This window comes from Helianthus annuus, chromosome 4 (assembly GCF_002127325.2).
Source record: "Helianthus annuus cultivar XRQ/B chromosome 4, HanXRQr2.0-SUNRISE, whole genome shotgun sequence".
Lineage (NCBI taxonomy): Eukaryota > Viridiplantae > Streptophyta > Magnoliopsida > Asterales > Asteraceae > Helianthus > Helianthus annuus.
In genome coordinates, this window is record NC_035436.2 from 84,870,567 (window position 1) to 84,897,216 (window position 26,650).

At 35.9% G+C, this 26,650-nt stretch overlaps 1 protein-coding gene and 2 long non-coding RNA genes across 5 annotated transcripts; 2 read left to right on the top strand and 1 right to left on the bottom strand.

The window, feature by feature from the left end:
- Positions 1-1,839: 1,839 nt before the first annotated feature.
- LOC110868510 (abscisic acid 8'-hydroxylase 2) lies at positions 1,840-7,054 on the bottom strand. Its single transcript, XM_022117691.2, has 7 exons — positions 6,823-7,054; positions 5,081-5,402; positions 4,618-4,770; positions 3,290-3,532; positions 2,748-3,023; positions 2,528-2,646; positions 1,840-2,128 (listed from the first exon to the last, which is right to left on the bottom strand). The coding sequence occupies exons 1-7, from the start codon at positions 7,041-7,043 to the stop codon at positions 2,029-2,031; spliced, it is 1,434 nt and encodes a 477-aa protein (XP_021973383.1). The 5' UTR covers positions 7,044-7,054; the 3' UTR covers positions 1,840-2,028.
- A 701-nt stretch (positions 7,055-7,755) lies between these two features.
- LOC118491338 lies at positions 7,756-8,723 on the top strand. Its single transcript, XR_004891309.1, has 2 exons — positions 7,756-8,276; positions 8,362-8,723. It is a non-coding gene; the product is annotated as an uncharacterized LOC118491338 (long non-coding RNA).
- Positions 8,724-21,581: 12,858 nt separating this feature from the next.
- Positions 21,582-25,335, top strand: LOC110868509. Of its 3 annotated transcripts, none has more exons than XR_004891310.1 (4): positions 21,582-22,853; positions 22,947-24,421; positions 24,678-24,817; positions 24,971-25,335. It is a non-coding gene; the product is annotated as an uncharacterized LOC110868509 (long non-coding RNA). The 3 variants fall into 3 exon arrangements; XR_002552513.2 differs by having other exon boundaries at positions 24,689-24,817; XR_002552511.2 differs by lacking the exon at positions 24,678-24,817.
- The last annotated feature ends 1,315 nt before the right edge of the window (positions 25,336-26,650 follow it).

Sequence of the window (26,650 nt, forward strand, 5' to 3'; positions counted from 1 at the left end):
TAATAAAAAAATTAACTGGTTACTGGGGGAATCATAGGGGTGATTATCCTGTTATATAAAACACCACACTGATGATATCTCAAATCATAATCACACCAAAAACACCACAATAATGTTGAACATTCTAAGCAATCTAAAACTATACAATGAGCATAATACACCTATTTTAGTACTTGTAAAACATCACATTGATGAACATTCACAGCAAACCCACTCTAAATCAGATATAATGAACAACCCTAGTTATCAATCAACAGAAAATCAAACCTGGTGTCATTGATGTAGTAGGTTGTTCTCGTTTTCTCATGGATGAGTTATTTGAATCCATAACACACTATATGCTTGCAGCTCTTGGACCTTTCTCCCAAAAGCACCCTGGCGACTGTAAATTCAAAAAGCCCTATTTTTTTGATATGACAACGAATAATGGAGGAGACGGAAGACGATTCACTTTATAACACAATGGGGATTATGATCGTAGGTTTTGATCTCCGATTTTGATAGGTTTTGATATCCGATTTTGAAGGTTTGTGCGTGATATCAGGGGATTATAATCGTGGGTTTTGTTTGAGAGATACAGTTTCCTTATTTTGAATGTGTTAAAAAGACACTATTAGCCCTCAAAATTTCAAATCAGACCCTATACATAGAACACAATTTACATTTTAACCCCCTTTTGATCTCAACCATTAATCACAAGATCCCATGGCTTATAACACTTCTAACACTTCTCACAATAATGCCCCTTTTTACAATAACCATACCCAGGTGTATTATATTCCAACGTTGTCACTTTGTTTTTAATACTTGAAACCGGCTACTTGTGTGACAAGGGTTAAACAAATTACCGACAATAATCATTAGTAAATTTGGTCATAGGTAATCTAGCAGACATCTTTAGCCACGGATTACGGACAAGACTTCCAAGATCGAACTCATACCATATTACCAGCAGATTAACAATGGTTGGAAATCAACGGTACCTTTGAAACTTTACCTAATATAATGGTTCAACTAACTGGGTCAGATCCCCATATTTAGCCAAGCTGGCCTTGAAAGTTAGAGGAATAAACATGCATATTTAGCATTAAAAAATAGACAAGCTGTGATTGTATAGGATCAGCTGATTAAGATGGCTAAAGCTTAGCTTGTACAAAAAAACCTTGAAAGTACAATGGGGTAAAAAAACAAAAAAAAAGACCCGTGCAAAATACGGTGTGGGTTAAAATCAGCCAGCGGATGAAACAACACAAACTAAATAGCTGTAGATAAAATGTAGGGCAAAATAGCCGACGGCTAATTTTGCCCACATGCGCTTTACACGTGATTCAATTAGATTGACTATTCTGTGGACCCCTTTGTACTTCACCATTATAATCTTGGCACACTTGTTAAGTTGAAATTTTAAGAGTGTTCTTCGGTTCCACACTTTTTTAGTTTTCCCCAATAGAACCTCCTCTACATAGGCTAAGCTAAAAGCTTTGAGTTAGAGGTACGAATACTAGATCTTGGGTTAAACCTGATGTGTGTGTGTGTGTGTGGGGGGGGGGGGGTGGTTTCTCCAGATTAGCTCTTTTTGGGCTTGTCTATTATTTAATGGCCGAATATGCATCACATTCCTCCAACTGTCAAGGTCAACTTGTTCTCTTTCAACTAGTCAATCACATGTTCATGTTTAGACACGATCAACTGCATTTTTTATGACCCTTTATAAGGACAACTTGCAAGGCTTGTAAAGTGTTCCTAGAATAACTTTTTTTTTGTAGGATACTCATCATGAGTGCATGCTTGTGGCCACAATAATAAACATGCACCACAGAAAGGTAAAAAAAAAAGTTCTCAAACCAACAACTAAATTAATACGAAAACACAGTATAGAAGGTTGAATATCATATAGTTGTAGGAAAACAAAGTTAAAACATCATATTTGTGTTTTCGGTCACTAGTTTGATCTTCTCCTTCTTTATTCTCTTACCCTATTGTATACTTTTATTTCCTCTCAACGACTTTTATTAGCCGTTGAAGGCACTAGACTTCTCTGACGCGGTGGAGCTTGATCGGCAAGCCTTGTTTGGGCACAGGGAAGGGAACATACTCTATGCCATTACCTTCTCCAATGGCTTCCCATCTGCAACCAAGTTTCCAAACAAAAGGTTTTAGGGTTTGCTGTGTTTAAAGATCTTTTGCAATAACATGCATTACATCCATACTTACCTGAGGTGCTAACTGTGGAATTATTTTTATACACTATGTACTTAGATTGTTCATTAAAAAAATAGATGTACCGAGTAAAATCCCACTCGTAGAGTAGTGTTTTTGAGGGTAAGTTAAAGACAAACCTTACCTCTGTCTCTCAGAAAATAGATGGGTGCTCTAGATGAGACCTCCCTCCAATCAAAAATCCATTTTTATATGTATAAAAGAAAATAACATAAAATATATAATAGAAGTAGAGGAGTAATCAGTATAATATATATAGATTGATAATTTAAATCAGTAAAAAGGTTGTAGCATCAAGTATGCTTGCCTGAAGGAGGTGGTCAAGTGGTGGATGAGGATAAGCATCTCAAGCTTAGCTAGCTCATTTCCCGGACACGAGTGAGCTCCAATCCCAAACGGCATGTAAGTGTTTGGGCGAGGTGCTACCTATAGTATATGCAATCAAATTAAAATCAGCAGTGTATCCTACTAATCATATTCATTCAATAAACATATAAAAGCATCATGATGATAAAGTATGTTCTAACCTCGAATCGTGAAGGATCAAACTTGTTAGGCTCAGGGAAAAAGTCTGAGGAGTAATGGATGGTTCTAAAGAGAGGAAGAACCTTCCAACCACGCGGGATGAGAAAGCCATCTATTTCAACATCTTCAACTGCTTCTCGAAACAAGAACGAGAGTATGCTTGCAGCTCTCAACGTCTCTTGTATCACTCGAGAAGTAACCGGCATGCGTCTAGTATCTTCCCATGTAATCCCACGCTTTGTTTCCAGCCTCTCACGCCAGATTTCTTCTTGTTCAATCTGTTTGTTAAATAATCATTTGGTAAATATATGAACTAAATAAGCTAGCTAGCTTTGTTAACATCAGTATTTATATGAAAACCTATTTTTTACGATGAGATTTAATCGATCGATTTTAGTTACTATAGATTCCCATAAAACACAATCCGTCGATTTTATTCATCCAATCCCAACTTTTCAATGGATGTTTTGATTACCATTTTTGACTAGATAAAAACATCGGTTCTTAATTGGTTTTTAAATTGAGCATGAAGAGATTTAACTACCTTGACAGCATTCAAGAGATGAGGATATTCATGCAAGTACTTGAGAAGCCATGTTAGGACACTTGCAGTGGTATCATGAGCTGCAAATATGACCCCAATTATATTATCTGCTATCTGCGAATCACTCAGTTGGTCTTTCCCCTTTAAGTCCAAAAATACTCCTAGCAATCCTCCACCATGCTCCCCAATCTCCCTTCTTTTCTGTATCATCTTCCTCAATCTCTCATTAAGAACCTTCCTAGCCTGCACTTCATGGTGTTAATGAAAAGCTCCACAAAAATATATACGCAATGCGCAATATAATAATGATTTTCCATATACATACAGGCTGGGAAACTATATATTCAGTTTGTTAGAAAATAGATGATCCATGAAGTTGAGAAGTAAGTAAGTAGTTATATATTTTAAGCAAGGTAATCCATAGACATCTTTTTTTATTTTTTATTTTTTTATTTTTTTATTTATTTATTTTTTAAATAAGTATTCTGTGTGTTATAATACACGGAAAACACTAAGGCAGGCTAGAGTAAGTTGTTTAAACACTCAATACATGTAGTTTTATTGTAGGCTAATGTTAAAATTGCATAAAATATCCCTTCTTGAAGAAATTATGAAAATTACACATTTGCAAATGACTGACAAGTAATGCTATATAAAAACCAATTCACTTTGATAGAAAATGATCAGTTCTTGATGATAATACCCTCACATAATCCAGTCTCTAGAATACGGGTTTCAACAAGCATGAGGTTGCACCGAAAAATAAATAACATAGAGATTCTCTTACCGAATAATAAATAAATATAAAAAATTTAACCATATAGATTCTCTCACCGAATACTAAATAAATATAAAAAATTTAACCGAACTCAACTAGAGATAAGTCATTACCCAAAACACCTTACAAACCCAAGTGCACATGAACACACTAGACGTCCACATACACTTGAGGGAGGTTTATTTCATACCAACTAGAGATATGCATATACTTGTTATGGACGAATGATCATCGACACGAATAAAATTACATCATACACATTGAGGGAGGTTTATTTCATACCAATAATATGTTGAGAATTTGAAACACCGCATAATGCATTTTATGCGGTTGTCGTATTTTTTAACATATTATTGGTTATGTAACAAAACATGTCGCTGGATGTAATTTTTATAACTAAAAACAAAAAGTTGGAAGACAAGATTACTTCAAGACAAAAATGAAGTAATGTCATAATATAATACTAAGATATCTACTTAAAGAAAATGAGATATGACCTCCAAGTGGATTAGTTTCTCTTTTAGAAGTTAATGGATGATCATGTTCTCACCTTCATTGCTTTCTTGAATGGGGTTCCAGGAAGGTTTAAAGGCATGGAATTATATCCTTCCTCTAAGCAATGATACAAATGCTTCAATCCTCTAATTTCATTCCCCTCTACCTCCTTCCCAAATACTGATATCATTGCTACTTCATATGAATACTGTATATCACAAGCAAATCAAAACATTCATCAGATCAGTACGTACGTTCATGGTATCTTTTTCCGGTAGCCATGCAAATCGTAGCTTGAACCGGGCAAGTGGCCAGGGGCGGATCCAACCCATATTTGTGGGTTCCGAGGAACCCAGTGCGTTTGGAAAGTAATAGTGAGAACCTTATAGAATTTAGAAAAAAAATTGTGAGAACTAAAGAGAATTTATCAAAAAGAACCCATTAGAATAAAATTCTAGATCCGTCACTGCAAGTGGCATTCAAAAGGTTATCGTAAGTTGACCAACAAGTAATCATACCTTCTTCATCTCATGCAAGGTGTTGATGGTGTCCATACGCTCCCAAGACGCGAGAAGACCGAGGACGATGTCCTCGATCTTGTGAACCTGACCTTTAATGGCGGAAGGCAGAAATGAAGATTGGATCAATTTCTTTACATGAGAATGGTATGAACCTTGGTGGAAGAAGACAGCCTGAGGGCCTATCAGCATCTCTTTGGTTGAAGGATATGTTGGTTTGAAGAGATGAGACTGAGTCACCAAGATTATTTTGGCTATCTCAGGGTTTGATATCATTACACATGGGCATCCCAATATGTGACTCTTGAATATTTTCCCATACCTACATGACAAAAAGTTGAATCATTGAGATATTATTTACAGAAAGAATAAAATGATTAACCAAATTGATATCACATATTACGAGTTATATTAAAATTTGTTTGCATAAAAATACATAGTAGTAAATTCTCAATCTTCCCAATGACGGGATCGATTCAAAGGCTACACGGTATGGTGATGGTCCTCCCTTGGAGGATAGTCCGTCACGTAAGCGCCACATAGGATGGGCATGAGGATGGGGCAAAGAGATGGAGGTAAGGAAATGGAGGGATGATCTTAAAATATATGTATATGTTGTATGTATATATGTGTGTGTGAGGAGGTTTTGTCCTCATGTGGAACGACTTGAACGGCCTGAAGAAGTCGGAGAGGACGCGACGGAGGGGGGGAGAAATGGGTGGAGGAAGGGCGCTGCACCCGGACGAAGGAGGACGGACCTCCATACCATCCAGTCTAAGGGTGAAGGGGGTGCATGCCTAACTCTTTTAGGCAAAGTTTTCTCCCTCTCAGTTGAATTGTGCCATGTACTTTGCCTATTACCCAAAAATCACAAAAAATGCATAACTAAATTGAGATTGGCCAAACTGTTTAAAAAAAAAAAACAAAAAAATGTTATTTGTTGATTAAAGTATGGGCCCCACATCATCATCTTTCCTTCTCTTTCCTCATAGGCAATCTTTCACCGAAATCTAATCTTCTTTCCGCCGATTTCTTCTTTGCCGATTGGCAATGTTCTTTGGCGGTGGTGTTGCCTATAGGCAAACACTTTCCCGAAGGCAATTACCTAACCCACCCCGTTGGCCCTAATAAAATTACAAACGAAAATGCATTTATTATTATTATTATTTATTTATTTATTTTCTCAACAGTCTAAACATATACGTACATGCATAAAAAATGTCGTTGGTTAAAAAAAACATCTAGATTAGCTTGTTTAAATTGTGAGATGTGGGTTGATGAAATATTTGTCAAATGTTGTAATTTTGCTGGTTCGGGTCTCTTTATATATGATGCATTAACAAAAAGAACACTTTAGTAAATTACAAACATATCATTAGTTTTGTTTTTGATTTTTGTTTTTCAAAAACTAAATTACTATTTGATTGTTCTTCGCATTAATTATCAAGCCTTGAAGGTTATCAAGTCTATATTATCTAAATAAATGGTAATAAATTAAAGATACCCAAAAAATGTTTTGATTTCGGATAATACACCTAATTAAAACTAAACAAAAAAACAAATAAAATCACATTTGCAAACATTAAAACTAAACGAAAAAACAAATAATAATCACTTGGCAATTTTTATCTTAATCACATTTGCAAACATATCATTTGGATAAACCATATAACCCAATACTTGAGGAAATTAATTAATATCATATTTAACTTTCTCCAAAGAACTTTGAACATAACAAAAACCTCATTTGACGCTTGGAGAAGAAAGTGTTCGGATTTTGTGTGTAGAGGCTGAGAGTTTCACCGACGTATGGCCAACCCATCGAACCCGGCGGTAGCCGCCGGTGCCCGCTTTTCGCCCCACCCCGCTGCCAGCCGATTAAGTTAAACACCAGCCCCACCAAAAGGAGAAAAGCTAGAAAGAGTGACAGGAGGAAATGTAGTGGTGGAATGACAGACATCATAGGCGGAGATAAGGTAGAGATCGGTGGTTATGGTTACCGGATGATATTAATATTTTGCAAGTTATAGGGTTTGAAAGATGGCTGGAGGTGGTGGTCGTATTTATACTTATTTTGGCTAGGTGTATTAGGGACAGGTGTCACCACCGACTAAAACATCTCATAAAATTGCATTAAATGCCGTTTCATAGCATTCAATTCACTAAGATTATAGATATTATATGTAAGCCAACATTAATCACATGAATATGTAACGGCTGTTAAAATATAGGTAAAAAAAATTTAAATCTCCTTAGGTGATATATGTGGAAGGTTCCCAGAAAACGTGAGAAATGTGCCAAGTGTTTCTAGGCTGCTAGATGGCAATTTATTAGTTTTAATAAGCTTTTATTATTCTCTTATCCATAAATCTTATGTTTACATCCTTTTTTATTCTATTTTTCTCTGTAGAGTAAATTACACTTTTCGTCCTTTATGTTTGTAGTGGGTTGTAATGGATAGCCTTTAACTTCAATAAATACAGTCACAGTCCTTTATTTGGAAAACTCATTACACCTTTCTTCCTTTTACCATAACCAAGTTGTAATTTTCACTTATGTCTATCCACTTAAGGGTATTCTGGTCATTTAATGTTTTTATTTAAAATATTCATTAATAAATAAACATTATCTTCCCTAATAAATAAATACCTAGTCTCTCTCCCTCAGCTCTCTCTCTTCTCCATCTATGTCTGCCTTTCTCTTCTCCATCTCTCTCTCTCTTAAAGCCGGTAAGCACCATGATTTCCGGCTGCCTGAAACATATCTAAAATCACATGTAACTATCATCGAATTTCAGAATGATCCCTAACCACCGTCACCAAAAATCTGGGTTGCCGGCATCGTTTTTGAACCCTAGATCTGAACAAACTTAAGCCGATCTGAACTGGGTGTCGCCGGTGTTTGTAGAGGTCCGAACTGTTTTTGAGAGGGTGTCTTAGGGTATCGACAACAGGTCAACAGAAGTGGGTGCATCGATGGTGGGGGTGTCGACAAAATCAATCAGTGGAGGCTCGACGGTTGAGAGAGGAGTCTGAATTTTTTTGGAGTAAATAAAGTTCTTAACTTCAATTTTGCCTACACAGTGGGTGCATCATTAAGGAAGTCAGATACATATAAGTTTTCAAAACCTTCTCAACTTCAATTTTGCCTACACAGATGACTATATTAGTCTTTGCTTATCAAAATGTTTGTAAGGGTATGTTCTTACTCTGTCTACTGAATCTTAATTCTTAAACAATTGATAATACATGCTTATTTTCATTTTTTTTTCAACTGTTCAGGAACCTTGAAGTTCCTAGGAGTTGCGGGCATCGAAGGAAATTATCAGATTTAGTTATTTAAGCAACTGTGAAGATGAACAAGATTTTCGTCTTGCTGTCTTAATTTTTTCGCCGAAGCAAGCTACTCGCCGAGAGAGATGGCTGTGGTGGTGGTAGGTGTTACAAATGAGGGATGATTTTTATTGTAATATATTTATTTAATGCGCAAAATCACTAAAGTACCCTCATGTGCCTTGCATATTGCTGGATTAAACTGAAAATTATAATCTGGTTAGGGTTAAAGGACGTAGAGTGTAATGAGTTTTCCAAATAAAGGACTGTGACTGTAATTATTGAAGTTAAAGGCTATTCATTGCAACCCACTACAAACATAAAGGACGAAAAGTGTAACTTACCCTTCTCTATATATATCTATGTAAAGAGAAAAAAGATATGTGTGAATATTTAGTCCGGTTTTAATATCATATTTTTATCTATATTCATGTAATTTAATTAAAACATAAATTTACCTTATCAAAAATATTGAAATAACCTTTCACATCTAATTCCTTATATGTATCTATATTTAATTAAATAATACCCTTTTAATCAATATTACCTTTCTTTTTCTCTCTCCTACTCACAAAAAAATTTATAAAAGATTAATTGTGAGTTAGTAATATATGGATTAATTGAAGCTTAATATTTTGTAATGCGGAATAAAGATAAGGCTTATGATCTAGAAGTAGAAATGAACATTTTTCTTTAATTTTCTTGTATTTTGAGAATAAGGATTAGAAAACTCAAATATGAATGCTCTTAAATGACAATTCTATGATGGATATGGATAAAAGAACACACACTCACATTTTCATTGTAAATATAACATAAACAAATTAATATAATGTAAAACACAAAATTCAAATCATAAAATAATATATACACAATACAATACTTGTATTATTGCATTGACTTGCAAGTGGAGATAACAAAAAGTATGGATATCATCTTCGTCAGACAAATTACAACTTCATATGAATCAAATCGATGAGATTTAATCAAATAAAATATTGCATTAATTATTTCATGCAAAAATCTAACTTCGCAGAAAACTCTACAACTTTTCATCAACTAGAACATTCCTTTCAGCTCTATAACTAGACAAGCCAAATATTTTGCAAATCATTCTCAACTCTCGTTACAAACTATCTTATTTTCCATCAAAAGTAATAAGAAAACATGGTTCTAGTAACTGTAACCGAAACCGAACACCACACCGACACCACTTTTCGTTCACCACCATCCCTACTAAACTATTCGAAGCTATAACCACGAAAAACGTACTAACCGAAACCATTTTAGGTGAAGAAATTCCAACTCCAACGATCTTCACGGATCTTCCGACGACGTCTCGTGTAACCAAAACACGTTTTTAACTAATGTAACCATAAACTAAATCTTTATTTTTGAAACTCTAAGATTAATCTAGAATGAAAATGGAATATAGAATTGAATATAAGAATTTTAGTTTTGGATAAAAGATGATGAAGAAGATAAACTAGTGAACGGAGTACATAAAATAATTAACGAATCTGTTTGTTTACAAGAGTTTAGATAGCGCAGTTAGTTCAAATTATGGTTTACAAACTAGAGGTAATAATTTCGAATCCTGTTGGAAACATATATTTAAACTAGATTTCTGATATAATGCATCAGATCGGATGCAGTACTTGATTAACATTAACATCAGGCTTTAGATTAAATGCATCATATTTTTTATATAAAACATCATATTCCATAAATCAAACATAAATTACTAAGTGGGTCACTTGTTAAGACTCTGACTTATAACTAAAGGTCTTGAGTTCATATCTTGCAAGAACAACTTTTCAATACATTAGATTTATACTTAAACACATCAAATTTGTCTTTAAACACATCAGATTTACATTTAAACCCATCAGATTTCTGGTTAAATCCAACAGATTTCAAAATATATGTCAAAAGGTGGTGTAGTCCAACTAATCAAGTCTTGGGACTTAGAAACTAGAGGCCATGGGTTCAAACCTTGTTGGTGACATTATTTATAAGATTTTTCTACTATATGAATCAAATTTCCGGCTAAGGATTTTTAATAACATTAAATTTCTAATTTAACTAATTAGATTTTATAAGATAAATATAAAGGATTAAGTGGCTCACTGGTTAAGTTTTATGATTTATAACCTTTAGGTCACAAGTTCAAAATCTTTTGACTAACATTTATTTATAATTAACGTTTATTATAGCCTAGATTTAATATTTTCTTAGTTATTATATTTTTACGATTATATAACTAAAAATAACATTATGATTCATTCGTAAATATAAACATACAAAGATACATACATATATATATATATATATATATATCTACAATAATAAAGCAAAGTATTTTTGGCTGAGGTGTCATCACCACAAGCAACCACCCTTATCTCTCTCCTATGTGTCATTTTCTTGAAATTTTCTTTTTTTCTAATCCAATTTGTTAATTTCTGAGATTTTTTTTATTATTAAACCTAAAGTCAAACAGATGAATACAAAGGGAGATGGCCGACAAAATATCTCTTTCTCTCTTCCTGCAGGTATGTTGAACACACTCAGACCAGAACCAACAAACAAAAAGTTAAACATGAAAGAGGTAATCGGATTTCAAAATTCAAATGGATTTCAAACAACCGCCTCTAAATTCCCCCTTCATTCAAATGACAAAAACCCTAATCAGATTTCAAAATACAGATCTCTTTCATGGTTCTCTTTCTCGCTCTCGAATGGCTTCTGGTTGTCAGTGTTGTTGGTGTCTAGGGTTAGCGAATCGACTTTCCGGCAAAGTTGGCTAGGGTTCAAGCCGAATTCCGCTCACACAGGTAAGTCCGGTGCCAAAGATTTCATGTTTGGATGCCTCAGTTTCATTTTTATCAGTGGCGGGCAACTGTTCATGAAAGGCGCCATCATGGAGTTTTGCTCTGATCCTCCTTGCAGATCTCTTTAAACTCCAACACCAGCTGGCGAGGCTTCAATATTTCTTTTCCATGGCGTTTGTCGTTTGAAGTTTTTTGTTTGTTTACCAGGTATGTCATTGTTCCGATGCTTATTGGGTTAAATTTTTTCTGGATTTCGCTTCATTGGTCTAGGAATTGTTTCGTAATTTGGTTTTCCAGTTCCCGATTTGGGTTTCATCGCCATTTATGTGCATAGTTCGATGATAATATGGCCGCCGACTTGCCTCTTTGCTTTGTTGATTTGGGTTTCGCCACTATTTCTGTGGTTAGTCTGATTTGGGTTTGCTGATTTGTGATTTTGGCCGGAAATGTAATGGGGGTAACAGAGCTCAATCGACACAAAGTTCATATAGGTAACATTCATCTCCTATTAAAAAGAAGATTGTTATTGTGCCATATATATTATATTGTTTAGGTGTTGGAGCTAGGTTTAAGTAAGTATACCACTAACTTAAAGCTCAAATATTGTTTAGGTGTTGGAGCTTTAAAGCAAAATGGAGAATAGGAGTGGTGACTAGGAAAGGTAAGGTCTTTGAGTTGACAATGGCTTCACACTTCACAAAATATTTGGCCCTTCGGATTTGAAACTACGACCACTATTCTGTCCATTTTTAGGTTCCTCTTTTGTCGATATCGGCATTCTAGAAGATGGATGCAGTTGCGCTCAATTCACCGCAGTTTACTACCGTTCACGTTCCGCTACGTTCACGAAGGTTTCCATTGAAGTTATACAGCAATAGCATTACCTTCAAATCTTCAACGAAGTTCACCGTCCATGCCTCTGCCGTTAGAGCAGCGATTTGACGTTTGACACATGGATTTTGAGGTTAGCTTGAACAAAATCATTTTTGTGATCTATTTTATCATAGTATGATATCATGTTACCAATGGATTTAAAATTTGTGTACTAATTTTCCATTTCCATTTTGAAAACATATTTTGTTTTCTTTTTTACGAGTAAAAGGATGATTTCTTTAGCGTTATTGATAGCTATGTTATTATTACAAATAAATAACTTATGGTGTTCATTGGAACTTATCTGAAGAAACAATTTATCCTTAAGTTAAAATTAATATTGCTTTTTGTTTCCAGTTCTGCTACTAAGACCTTGAACACTTTAAAATTTGTTCAGCATGCAAAGCTTATTCAAAAAAGTAAGAAACTTTCTATATGTTTTAAATCTTCTATATGTTATTCAGAACTATAATACTCAGCTTTCCTTGCCATTCTAAAGGCTGTGATAAATGAAGATGCATCAGGAGATGTAGTGGCACTTCAACACCAGATACGACTTCTGAAGGTAAATTTTATTTTTTCACGAAAAGGAAACAAGAAAGATAATAAAAGAAGACTATTGTACAGTTTTTATTTGTTTAGGAGGAACTTGCTATCCTTAAACGCAGAATACATCCAATTCTATAATATTTAGTTCAAAAGAGGAGAATTGTAGCAATGCAAGTTCATATGGAGATGATGACAAAGTTTTGAAGGGTTTCATGTAACCACGTATATACTAGAAAAGTAGCAATCAGTTGTTGTCATATGTGAAGTTTTTTTTTTGTCAGTTTAGTGTAATGCTTTATTGATTATTTACTTATTTTTGTCATTTTAGTGTGAGGTGTCCTTCTACACCCTCCCCCTTTCTTCTTTTCCATTTACTTCAGACGCTTTGTGATAGGAGTATGACCCTCGAATCACCGGTTCAAATAAAACGGTAAAATAAAAGATAGATCTACGGTTCGTTTTGGATACAGATACACCACCAAAACCAACAGTAGGGCTGCGAATCACTCCCGAAGATACAGAGGTCACCACTCCAGTTATAAATTCGGTCAAAGAACACCACTCAATATGCCCCAATTGAGCTAGCATAGACACAATCAATTCACCTCAAAATCCATTGAGAGAAAACTAACCAAAACAAATTCTTTACTCAAAACTCACTAACTTCCATTCATGCTTACGAAATTACGTAAAGGAAAACAAATCATGGGTCAAGATCATGGGTACACCACTACTACACTTTAGGGAATTGGAAATAACTGAAAGAGAAATAAATTAAAATAAAAGAGAATACAATATAAAATATGTAGAGATAAAAAAACATCATGGAGTAGTAGTTATTGGTGTGCCACAAATTCCATGTGCCTGTAAATTTACGTGGAGCGTGCATGGATCAGGTTGACCCAGGTTGGCGACCCACCCGTTATACATTAACGGGTTTTTGTACCCTTTCCGAAATAGAATTGCATGGGTTAGAGATTAACAAGGAGTTATTCCCAAATGGGCTCAAAGAAATGAAATAACCTGCTTCCCAGAATCTGTACATGAAAGTCGATTATGAAAAGGAAGGCGTTGTTTCAAGTTTTCATTACGAAATGAAGGATGTCAAAAATTTGGGTCAACAAGATATGGTCTCTTTGGTGCCATCCAACCAGCCGATTAAAAGGGTTATTTGGCAGCAGTCATGCCTGTTCGAAATCAACATAAAGTTGAAGCGGATGTCGGAGTCATGTGTTGAAGGAGTTCCGACCAGTCAACCAATACCCTACATGTACAAGCTTCTATGGACCATTGGATACCCACCGAAAATACCACCTGATCCACCATCGATGCAAGATATACAAGAGGAAGCTAGTGCAAGATATCTCAAGTTTGAGGACAAACTTTTTTCGAAGACAGAGAGGATGATGTATGTCAGGTCAAAAGCCCGTTAATGTATAACGGGTGGGTCGCCAACCTGGGTCACCTTGATCCATGCATGCTCCACGTAAATTTACAGGCACATGGAATTTGTGGCACACCAATAGCTACTGCTCCGTGATGTTTTTTATCTCTACATATTTTATATTTTATTCTCTTTTATTTTAATTTATTTCTCTTTCAGTTATTTCCAATTCCCTAAGGTGTAGTAGTGGTGTACGATCTAGACCTATGATTTATTTTCCTTTATGTAATTTCGTAAGCATGAATGGAATGGAAGTTAGTGAGTTTTGAGTAAAGAATTTGTTTTGGTTAATTTTCTCTGAATGGATTTTAAGGTGAATTAATTGTGTCTATGCTAGCTCAATTGTGGCATATTGAGTGGTGTTCTTAGACCGAATTTATAACCGGAGTGGTGATCACTATATCTTCGGGAGTGATTCGCAGCCCTACTGTTGGTTTTGGTGGTGTATATGTATCCAAAACGAACCATAGATCAATATTTTATTTTACCGTTTTATTTGAACCGGTGATTCGAGGGTCATACTCCTATCATTGATGATGTATGTCAGGTCACAAACCCGTTAATGTATAACGGGTGGGTCGCCAACCTGGGTCAACTTGATCCATGCATGCTCCACGTAAATTTACTGGCACATGGAATTTGTGGCACACCAATAACTACTGCTCCATGATGTTTTTTTAATCTCTACATATTTTATATTTTATCCTCTTTTATTTTAATTTATTTCTCTTTCAGTTATTTCCAATTCCCTAAAGTGTAGTAGTGGTGTACCCATGATCTAGACCCATGATTTATTTTCCTTTATGTAATTCCGTAAGCATGAATGGAAGTTAGTGAGCTTTGAGTAAAGAATTTGTTTCCGTTAATTTTCTCTCAATGGATTTTGAGGTGAATTAATTGTGTCTATGCTAGCTCAATTGTGGCATATTGAGTGGTGTTCTTAGACCGAATTTATAACCGGAGTGGTGATCTCTGTATCTTCGGGAGTGATTCGCAGCCCTACTTGTGACATCTGTGCTTGTAATCATTGTATATACTCTGAATAGTTCAGTTATCAATGAAATAATGTTATTTGATCCCAATATTTATTTGTTTATGTTTGACATTTTGCATGTTTTGATTTTTGTTCAATTTCAAACTCTATATCGCTTTCTTGAAAGTTATACGCAAACTGATGCGTAAACGTAATCGGTTTAACAAGACAAACACTCTGGTACATCAATTTATGCTTAATATACCTTACATAACCTTTACATAACTTAGAGATAAGTTTTGAATGATTTGGTATGCCAAAATCAAGTTTATTCGCTTACAGGGACTAATTTTGACAAACTGCGAAAGTATGCCAATTCGTACTGTAACGAACCTTCCAGAACTTGATCATAAGTTAAACATACCCTAAATATCCTTCACATAGCTTAGAAATAGGCTTTGAGGGGTTCGGTGTGCAAAAATAAACTTTTTGGTCAATTAGGGACTAAAAGCGTCAAAAAGTGCATAAGTTTGCATTTTCGCGCATATCTTACGTTCTGAATATATCCGGACATCCAAAAAATTTATGTAATCATGAAAATATTTTATTTTAGTGATTGGCTTGATAAAATTCCATTCGTCGTGTAATTTGGATCGTTTTTCGCGTCCGTTCGTGTTTCGTCGTAATTAACCGAACAACGTGATCGTACGACCAAACGAACCGACATCTGGCATCTTTTCAAGCATATTTCAAGTCCCCTATGCTTTAACATCCTTATAAAGTCTAAAAATTTGGTTAAACGGGTGTTAGAAGTGAAAAACGCAAGTTTGGACGTCAAAGGGGCCAAAGTTGCAACAAATGAAAACTTGTGAGTGTGACTAGCCTGGCCCGACCGTGGCTTACGGTTTGCAGAATGGGACTTACGGTTTGATCTGCTAGAATTGCATTTTTTTGCTTAATTGCCACTCCAAGCTTCCAAAACCCATCAATGGCAATACCATGAGCTGGTTTTGGACACCCATAGCATTGTAAAACAATGGGTAACACATGGAGGGTCAAGATTAAAGCACATTAATCGAGGAACGATCCTAACGATTGTCCAAAATCTATATAAACCCACTTGATTCACTTCATTCTTCACACATTTTTTCTCATTTTTGCTCTAAGTTGAAGTTCTCAAGCTTCATACCTGAGTAATTTGAGTTCAAATCTTCAAGGCTTGGACCTTTTGTAAGTTTCTTTCATTCTTTTACGCGTTTTTTAAGCACGAAAGTCAAACAGTGTTTGACTTTCTGCATTGACCAGTTTATAGTCAACACGAAGTTCGTTTGAACTTCGCAACGTGAGCTTAATCACGATGGTTATAGTCCTTTGTGACTATACCTACTGATTACCACGTTATTTAGGCATAGTGACGAGTTATAGTTTCGGTCAAAATGCGTATTCTTGCGTATTTTGCAACCAAACTATTCTTGGGTATCAAAACCCTTTGTTTTGATACCAAACATGTTTTCAAACTTCGTTAAACATGTTTTAACATGTTTAACTCGTCACTTTAGGTTTAGTGCTTATATAGGGTCGTAAGGTAAGCGGTCTAAACAACCGCTTAGACTTTCGAACCCGACCCGTTTGGTCGATCATTAGGATCCGACCAAACACATTAGGGGACCATAGTTGTATAGGGAATAACCTTCCGAGGTTATACCTTATGGTCACATCGTTTAGTTAGTTGTATGATAGGTAGTTTATATGCCTTAAGAAAATTACCAAAATGCCCTTTTTGCGCATAAATTCATTTTAAGCATATGTAACCTAAATTTTGACATCTAAACTGATTAGGCAACATTATTAGACATGTTAAGGTATATATTACTTGTCATAGGACTAGTTAGGCGGTCCGAACGCATTTTACGCGAACGACGCGTTAAAGTAGCGTAAGCTACCTAAACGAGTCGTAATGGGTCGTAAGCACTTGGGATAGGTTCCATTTTAGAATGTAGGTTTTGTTAAACCATATTACATGAGTTCTTACACTCATTTGGTTTACAAAACCTCATTTTATCTGATCCTCTGATTTAGGTATGTTTATTAACGTAGTTACCTATATTAGGTGTCGTTTGATTCCGTGATCTTTCTTGATTTGCTTGGTTGTTATCAAAAGACTATTGAGCAATCCCAAGTGAGTACATAGTCCCCTCTTTTACTGTTTTTCAAACATTTTGGGGTGAAACACAAGTGCCTACTTGTTACTTTCGTGCTTTTCCATGATTTTATAACTCATACTTGCTGTGTTCATTAGTACATGTATAGTACATGATTTTATCCATGTTTTTGCTATGTATGTTCATTTAGTGCATACTTAGTACATTGTTTTACATCACATGCTATATATGTTCATTTATTGCATACTTAGTACATTGTTTTACATAACATGCTTACATTTTTGTATGACATTTGGTTTGTTTAAATGGGACAAAAATACATTCATTAACATTAGCTACGCCGCTTGGTAGTAAGTAATGGTACCATAGGAATTGACAACTCCCGTTCCTGAAATCCTAGGTTTGTTTGGATGGAAGGAATGACTGAATCCAATATACATAATTCAGATAAACCTTTAATTTGTTTAAAGGGTTTGTCGCTGCAGTCGCAAGGCTTGAATGTATGCATTTTCACAATACCGCATAGATGTTTGTATCATTAGAGCATGCATTTATTTTACAAAACATAACTTTGATTTAAACTATGATTTACTTCAATACCTTGTTTTGTGCATTTTACCCATGGTTTAGTTGATACATGACATTTGGTTACACATTACATGATATTTGGTTACACATTACATGATTTGCATTTGACAATAGACATTATTTACACATGAACATTTTGACATTGGTTTAAACAAGACATTCTGATGGTTTGTTTGGGTAAGTGATTTAAGTAACGAGGCGTGTGTAATATGATAAAAGCATGGTGGATACGCCGCTGGTACTTCCTAAATATAAGTGCTTTTATGATATTACACATTGTAGAGTTGTTTAAACCATTTCAATTTAGACATATTACATTTTACACAAATAACATATCTTCACAAGACATTGTTTTACAAACACTTTAATTTATACAAACTCATTATACTTGGTTATTTATTTAACCATACACCTTTCTTTTATATAATCTGATTTCTTATCAAATTTTCGTATGATTTATAAAAGAAAACACTTAACAAGATTCATGACTAATTTTTATTAAACATTTCTTTAAACTTAAGTCATGAATCCCATTTTAACAAAACCTATGTATCTCACAGGTATTTTTATGCTGACGTACCTATTATTACATGTGTTTTCAGGAGCTGTTGCATAGGATGATCGAGATACACTTAGGGGGACCTGTGTCTTAGTGACATAAAACGAAGCTAGAACTAGTTTAATTATGTTGTGTACTTTTTGTTTCAGTTGTTTTAAGACAATGTAACACCTTTGTTTATAAATAAAACATAACTTTAAATACCATGGTTGTGAAACAATAATTCTGTTATAACACTCCCCGACGTTTCTGCCGTGGTTTCATTGTTTTACGCGGTCGGGGTGTGACACTACTGTTGGTTTTGGTGGTGTATCTGTATCCAAAACGAACCGTAGATCTATCTATTAATTTACCGTTTTATTTCAACCGGTGATTCGAGGGTCATACTCCTATCATTGATGATGTATGTCAGGTCACAAACCCGTTAATGTATAGCGGGTGGGTCGCCAACCTGGGTCAACTTGATCCATGCATGCTCCACGTAAATTTACAGGCACATGGAATTTGTGGCCCACCAATAACTACTGCTGCATGATGTTTTTTTATCTCTGCATATTTTATATTTTAGTCTCTTTTATTTTAATTTATTTCTCTTTTAGTTATTTCCAATTCCCTAAAGTGTAGTAGTGGTGTACCCATGATCTAGACCCATGATTTATTTTCCTTTATGTAATTCCGTAAGCATGAATGGAAGTTAGTGAGTTTTGAGTAACGAATTTGTTTTGGTTAATTTTCTCTCAATGGATTTTGAGGTGAATTAGTTGTGTCTATGCTAGCTCCATTGTGGCATATTGAGTGGTGTTCTTAGACCGAATTTATAACCGGAGTGGTGATCTCTGTATCTTCGGGAGTGATTTGCAGCCCTACTGTTGGTTTTGGTGGTGTATCTTTATCCAAAACGAACCGTAGATCTATCTTTTATTTTACCGTTTTATTTGAACCGGTGATTCGAGGTCATACTCCTATCATTTGGCATCAGAGCCGAAATGATAGGAGTATGACCTCGAATCACCGGTTCAAATAAAACGGTAAAATAAAAGATAGATCTACGGTTCGTTTTGGATACAGATACACCACCAAAACCAACAGTAGGGCTGCGAATCACTCCCGAAGATACAGAGGTCACCACTCCAGTTATAAATTCGGTCAAAGAACACCACTCAATATGCCCCAATTGAGCTAGCATAGACATAATCAATTCACCTCAAAATCCATTGAGAGAAAACTAACCAAAACAAATTCTTTACTCAAAACTCACTAACTTCCATTCATGCTTACGAAATTACGTAAAGGTAAACAAATCATGGGTCAAGATCATGGGTACACCACTACTACACTTTAGGGAATTGGAAATAACTGAAAGAGAAATAAATTAAAATAAAAGAGAATACAATATAAAATATGTAGAGATAAAAAAAACATCATGGAGTAGTAGTTATTGGTGTGCCACAATTCCATGTGCCTGTAAATTTACGTGGAGCGTGCATGGATCAGGTTGACCCAGGTTGGCGACCCACCCGTTATACATTAACGGGTTTTTGTACCCTTTCCGAAATAGAATTGCATGGGTTAGAGATTAACAAGGAGTTATTCCCAAATGGGCTCAAAGAAATGAAAGAACCCGCTTCCCAGAATCTGCACATGAAAGTCGATTATGAAAAGGAAGGCGTTATTTCAAGTTTTCATTAATGAAGGATGTCGAAAAATTTGGGTCAACAAGATATGGTCTCTTTGGTGCCATCCAACCAGCCGATTAAAAGGGTTATTTAGTAGTAGTCATGCCAGTTCGAAATCAACATAAAGTTGAAGCGGATGTGGGAGTCATTTGTTGTAGGAGTTCTGACTAGTTAACCAATACCCTACATGTACAAGCTTCTATGGACCATTGGATACCCACCGAAAATACCACCTGAACCACCACCGATGCAAGATATTCAAGAGGAAGCTGGTGCAAGATGTCTCAAGTTTGAAGACAAACTTTTTTCGAAGACCGAGAGGTGATGACTGTCGTAAGGGTCAATCAAAAACCTAATTAAACTACATAAATAGCGTAAGTAGGGTATCGTATCCACGGGGATTGTGGTTAATGTTGCGTTTATATCTAAGAACTAAATTTACTAGATTGGGGGATTTGTGAATTTAATTGTAAAAACTAAAGAGCTAATTAATAAAGTTGTAATCAATACGAGAAAGAATAACCTCTACCCGGAATCCCAATTACCCGTTTAACATAAAAACCTGTTTACTGATTCAAAACACCACATAGACATGGCCTCGGAATTAATGAACTTGATTATTTATCAGGGATAGTTTTTAAGATTCACTATGCAACCTAATAACCCGTTTGATTGTATCAATTACCCACCAATTTACTAACCCACTAACAACGCAAGAAAGTTGCCAATACGCTTAATAAACGACAAGTAATTCAAACACAAGAAACATTTACCAATAATCCAACACAAGTGGTCAAGCTGTACCAGTTACAAGAATCCGTAAACAAAGTTCAATGCAAAACAATGTAAAAGTTCATCCGGGTAGAAGTCATGAGAAGCTTAGCCGCGCATGCTTGTCTCTACCGCATCAGTTGTCATCCCGAGTTGGTTGGACATTATTGCTTGGCTTGAATGAAAGAATGAAAGCTGAATGGTTATCCTTGAAATTCGTCCCTGATTTCTCGAATGTCGGCTGCTGATCGAATAATAAAAATCCTTCCAAATATATTTGTGAAGCGTGCCCTCCTCTTAGCCGACCTACTCACAGGCCTTCTTAGGCTAGAGGGTATGGTGATGGTCCTCCAAGGGAGGATGATCCGCCACGTCATAGTCCTCCCAAGGATGGTCACTAGAGGGTATGGGAGGATGATCCTACCCCACCACTTTTTTATTTATTTTTTTTAATTTCTATGCCCCTTTTACAAGTATTGAAGCCTAATATACAAGTCATTAACACAAACAAACAAAGGGGGCCCACCATTGGAGGACCGTCGTGAACGTCTGATCTTCGACGTTGAAGACGGGGGGGGGGTGGGGTGACTCCGGCGTCGGGTGAAGACGGGCATGGGGACGTCCCCCAAACCCTGCAGCCTTACCCAAAGTCATTCTCAGCCCACAAGTCCACCAAATAGCAAAATCCTAATTAATTGTAGTATACACGTGACTTTTATTATTCCATGTAACGAGCATTATCCTTATTATTAATATCTATTAATAGAACTATGGAAATGAACAGTGTTTGTTTTCATGGTTTGTTCTGATTGGACTATTTTGTGGTCATCCCCACTTCAGACACGTGTGTTCCACATCTATACCTTACCCTAAAGAGGAAAATGTACACCTCAGAAGAGGAGAACGAGATGAGTGAGAATGGTGGGTGGGTGCAGATTTTAGAGAGAGGAAGAGATGGGAGCAACTTCCTCCGCCACCACGGCGGCCAGTTTGTTGTTCGGTAATCCTGCAGAGTGGAGGATGCGGTGTGTAGGTTGAGAGAGAAAGCTGGGAGGAGTGGTGTCATCCCTGGTGGTGGGGCCTTGACGGCGGCCAGGTGCATGTCGGCGCCTGGTTCTCTCTTCCGCCCCCTCTCTCTCTCATGTCGCCGCCTCCTGAGGTCTTCTCTTTCAGTCTCTCTCTCTCTCTCTCTCACCACCTACTGTGTTTACCAGAGGCTGTTACCGACCACTCGCCTTCCTCCGGTCGTTGACGGTGTATAGTGGCGGGCAGGGGTATTTTTGTCATTTGCTGACACCTTAGAAGGCCATATGACCTGTGGTCTGCTTGCCAACCACCGCTCCTGGTTGGAGCACGATGGCAACGGTTTTGTGTGTCAATATCATTCAAGTGTTTTACCTCTTTGTGGTTAATTTTCTTATGGGTTTTGGTTTCTTGGCTGTGATCTAGATGTGAGCCTACTTAATTGATGTGTTTTTAGCAGTTTTGTGATCTAATTACGGTATTTTGCTACAGTTTTGTTGGTTGGCTGTGGCAATCGATGGTTTTGTCACGCAGCTATGATGATCTCAAAAGTCTTTTACCAATTGATTTTGGCATGGCAATGATGGCGGATGGTAGGGTTTGACCTGCAACCCACCTTGCAGCCATGATTTCTGGTAGATCTGAGCCACATCGTTTTGTTGTACTTTTCGAGTCTTCTTTCTTGAAGCCATCTTCATCACTGTGGTAAAACCCTAACCGCCGTCACCATCGGTTTCTGCTGATAACACCTGAAACGGCAAACCCTGGCCACCACTTGTGGTGCGACTGTTGACTATCGTTGTGGTGACTGAAACCCCATTCGTCTGCATGTGTGCTTTTTCAATAATTGAGGTAAAACCCATCTACCCTACCACTGATCTCATCTTCTCTCACAACATCTATGCCTCTGTTTCTGCTCTGGAGATGTCTGGTGGCCTAATAGGAGATGAACAGTTGTATTGTCTGCTAAAATAGAAAAAGGTTGATTTAAGGTGACTTCCGTCAAGTTCCATATAACTTCAAGTGGGTTTTTATTGTTTGAGGGTAAAGGTTTATATTAATTTTTTTTAAAACTTTGAAATTAGGTTTTGGAGCTGGCTGGAAATGCAGCAAGAGACAACAAGAAAACAAAATCATTCCGAGACGTGTTTTTATGGCTTCCAGGTAGTCCTTTTATCGTTGCATCGTAGTTATTTTTCCATGTGTAACCTATAAATTTTCACCTTTACTTTGTGTTTTTAGCAGTTAGAATGTAGAATAAGAATCAATTGGTTGTGTAAATCGTTCACCAAGATTTGTAAACTATTTGTTTCTGGTTCGTTTTACAACAAGATCTCAATTTAATTGCACTAATGCATTGATGCATCATGTTCCTTGATAAGACAACAAGGGACAATTTAAGTACTCATTTGATTATTATTGTTTTGCAAGTCCTGTCAAGCCCTTCAAAGATGATTCGGGGTTTGTTTTGGCCTTGATTAGGATAGAAAATAACTTATTGCCCATGTTATTTTACTATTATATAGTGATTCAGATGTGGAACCTGTTATGTTTAAAATGGTATTATTTTATTTTTATGTAATGATGCACCTGTGCATAATAATCATAAATCATTTTGGATAACTTTCCATTTGGAATTGTCTCATATTCCATAACATAGGCAATCCCATCTTTAACTAGAAGTAAACTTTCCGAATAACTCATAAGGAACTGACAGTGGTTTCTGACCCGTAATCAGCGACGACGTTCCTTCCTCCGCTAAGATCCGTTGCCTAGCAGTTTCCGGTAATAATTTCTAGAGTTGAAATGTTCGTATATGTAGAAAATAGTTGTGAAGAGTACTTTGGAATGGGATTGTATAACTTAGTTTGTTGAAATGTTTATATATGTAGAAATTTGGCGTAGTGGGATTGTATAACATGGTTTGTATAGCTTATAGGTAAACTAATAAATCCCTTATGTACTAATGTGCATTTTTTTTCAGCTTGCAAAGCTAGGGTATCATATCTCAAGTTCAGTTTTAAGGTTTCTTGATGGTTATTTTGACTATTTTTTCATATAATGAATACAGTATACCTTATATTAAATCACAACTCCAAAGCCACGGTTTTGTTTGTTACCTATGTGTATTAGCCACGCCAGTTTTTACTTTTTTTTCACTTTGGCCACCTTAGGAAGCTTCTATCTTTTTACTTGATGAATAAGAGAGACAACAAAGAGAAAGGCAGACCTTAATGAGGGACTCAGACGACATAAAAAATGTTAGGACGAAGCTTTCCCTGGTGGTATCGGTTGGAGTGTACAGGCAGTGGTGGTGCAGATGCAGCTCCGATGAATTGTGGTGTTGAAACAAGGTCAAAACAAAACAAAACAAACAGAAGGCGATAATGGTGACAGAGTGACAAAGTTTTGGAATCACAGCCGTGAACTTAGCTGGCTTGGGTTTTTATCGGAAATCCGGTGACCCCTTCGAGCTGTGTGTTTCATTTCAAAGCTAGGAACTACGAGATACATGTAAATCCAATTACCTATCTCACGCCACCTCTGGTACAACTTCAAGGTACGTGTAAATTAAAGAATGTTATACAATTGTTATAAATTTTCAGTCCTTTCCACACTCATGTTTTTGTATGATGAGAAGAAGTTTCATTGATGTTTTCATTCCACTTTTGCAATGTGTGACTACAAAAGATTGAAATAATTACTTCTACTGTCATTAGTTGGATGCTTACTTTGGGGTTTTCTTCATAAATAGGCAGTCTTTATTTTGTTAGTTTAATACATTATTGCTTTTATTTTTATTCATTTGTTTTTAGTCAATATATAGGTTATTATTAATGAAAAGAGAACAGTTGACATCCTTTTGGTTAACACTGAACTGTGACCAAATTAGGCTGCCCTGCCTCTCGATATTCTTGACCCCCTCCACAAGGTCAAAACTAGTTCTCGATATTAGGTGAGTGGTCAAAACTCATTACTTTGAGTAAAAACCATAAGCATTATGTATTTATTCCAACTTTTATTGAAACAGATTGGTTAATCAACAAAAGTAGAAAGATTTGACTAGCTATTTATTCTAATGGATATCGTCTAATTGTCTTAAATTTAGGTAACGGTCTGACGATCTAAGAGAGTAGGAATGAGGCTATATCTGATTATTAATTACGAAATTGGTGGCTCAACTTCTGACTCGCTAGGCATTTAGCTGATTCACTGACTCAGCTCGGAATTGCTTCCAAACATTACAAATGGGAGTAGAAACATAAGACATAAAAAAGCGATGGTCTTTAGTAGATAAACATATTTACGGATGTGAAACTGAATGAAATGGTGGAGTGGGCTTTGTAACTTAAAACTTCTGAGTATAGTGTAATGTTTCTTTGTTGTAATCATCTTCTCCATTCCATTGTTGAAGCTTTGTTTTCTCAAGTAAACGTTAATGCTATTGGTTCTCCTTTAATTTTTGTTTTTCAACTCAAATTTCAAGCATAATAATAGCTTTTTATTGATGCTTCTGTTTTTTTTCCTAAGTTGCCGTTATATGTACGTGCTGTGAATATTATATTTATTGAACGGCATCGAACCCTCCCAAGACCTAATGGTCCCTAAGCCTCACATCCCTAAGATGCCACTAGGCTATAATGTTATGGACATCTGCTGTGAATTTTTAAGTCCAATAAACTTTCATTTGTTTTAAAACAACACGTTTTGACCTGTACCCATTTTTGTCAATACTAATTTTGACTCGAACCAAACTGACCCCCTTTTAAAATAACCCGTCTTAATCCAAACCCGTTCTGACCCAAACTCACTTTGACCCATTAGCCCGCCTTGCATCTTGCATTTTCTATTACATAATTGCATATTTAATAGGTTATAATATAATCAAGGTTGCATTGTGTTGGTCACAGGTTAGTGTGCGTCAAATTATGGGTAACATTCTACTGGTAGCGAGTCATATTGCAACTTAACGTGAATTTTACACCAATAAAGTTTATAGAACGACTCGGTTTAGGGCCGCAACGCGCCCACGGTTTAACACTAGTTATTGTTATTATTTTATTATTATATTAATTTTCCAACTAATTTAACAGTAACTTTGTTTATATAATTTTCCAACGAATTGAACAGTCACTTTGTTTATAATATTATAGTAATAATATAGTTTTTTAATACTTTTATTATTTTGATATTATAATAATAATTTATTTCCTTACTTTTTAAGTTGAATAAGCTTTGTGTCAACCGGTACTTGTATCGAAAATACATGTATGGTCGGTTCGTTGTCGGTACATGAAGGTAAAAACCGACACCAGCCTGGTACAGTTATCGATACACGAAGGTAAAAAACGGCAATAGGCATGTACAGAAAACCCCAAAAGTCAGTACCAAAATGATTTTGATATTCTTTTAGTTCAGGAAATTTGGTACTTCTACCCGGTTCCATTTGCTCATCTCTGATCATGGGTACTGTACGAAAAAACAACGGTATCGTGCAACTTTTTTTTGAAAACTTTCTTCAGCTTTTAATGATTTTTTTTTCAGTTTCAGGGGTAGGGATGAGCTCGGTGCCAACCGATATCGATACTGAAAATACCGGTATATGAAGGTAAAAACCGGTAGGCGCCAAAAGTCGATACCGAATTTGTACTTAAGATCTTTTGGTTCAGGAAATTCAGTACCAATACCCAGTACCATTTGCTTATCTCTGACCACGGTTTTCATTCGAACAAAATCATTAATATAAAATTGTTTTGGTTGATTTTCTATAGGTTATCTTTTAGTATTT

Bases quoted from the DNA above. Each gene is read 5' to 3' on its own strand.
- LOC110868510 (XM_022117691.2), bottom strand. From the start codon at position 7,043: ATGATGTCTGTCATTCCACCACTACATTTCCTCCTGTCACTCTTTCTA. The intron at 2,647-2,747 runs GTTAGAACATAC...CATATACTATAG, and splicing joins TTGATCCTTCACGATTCGAG to GTAGCACCTCGCCCAAACAC. The intron at 2,129-2,527 runs GCAAGCATACTT...ACTTGGTTGCAG, and splicing joins CACTTGACCACCTCCTTCAG to ATGGGAAGCCATTGGAGAAG.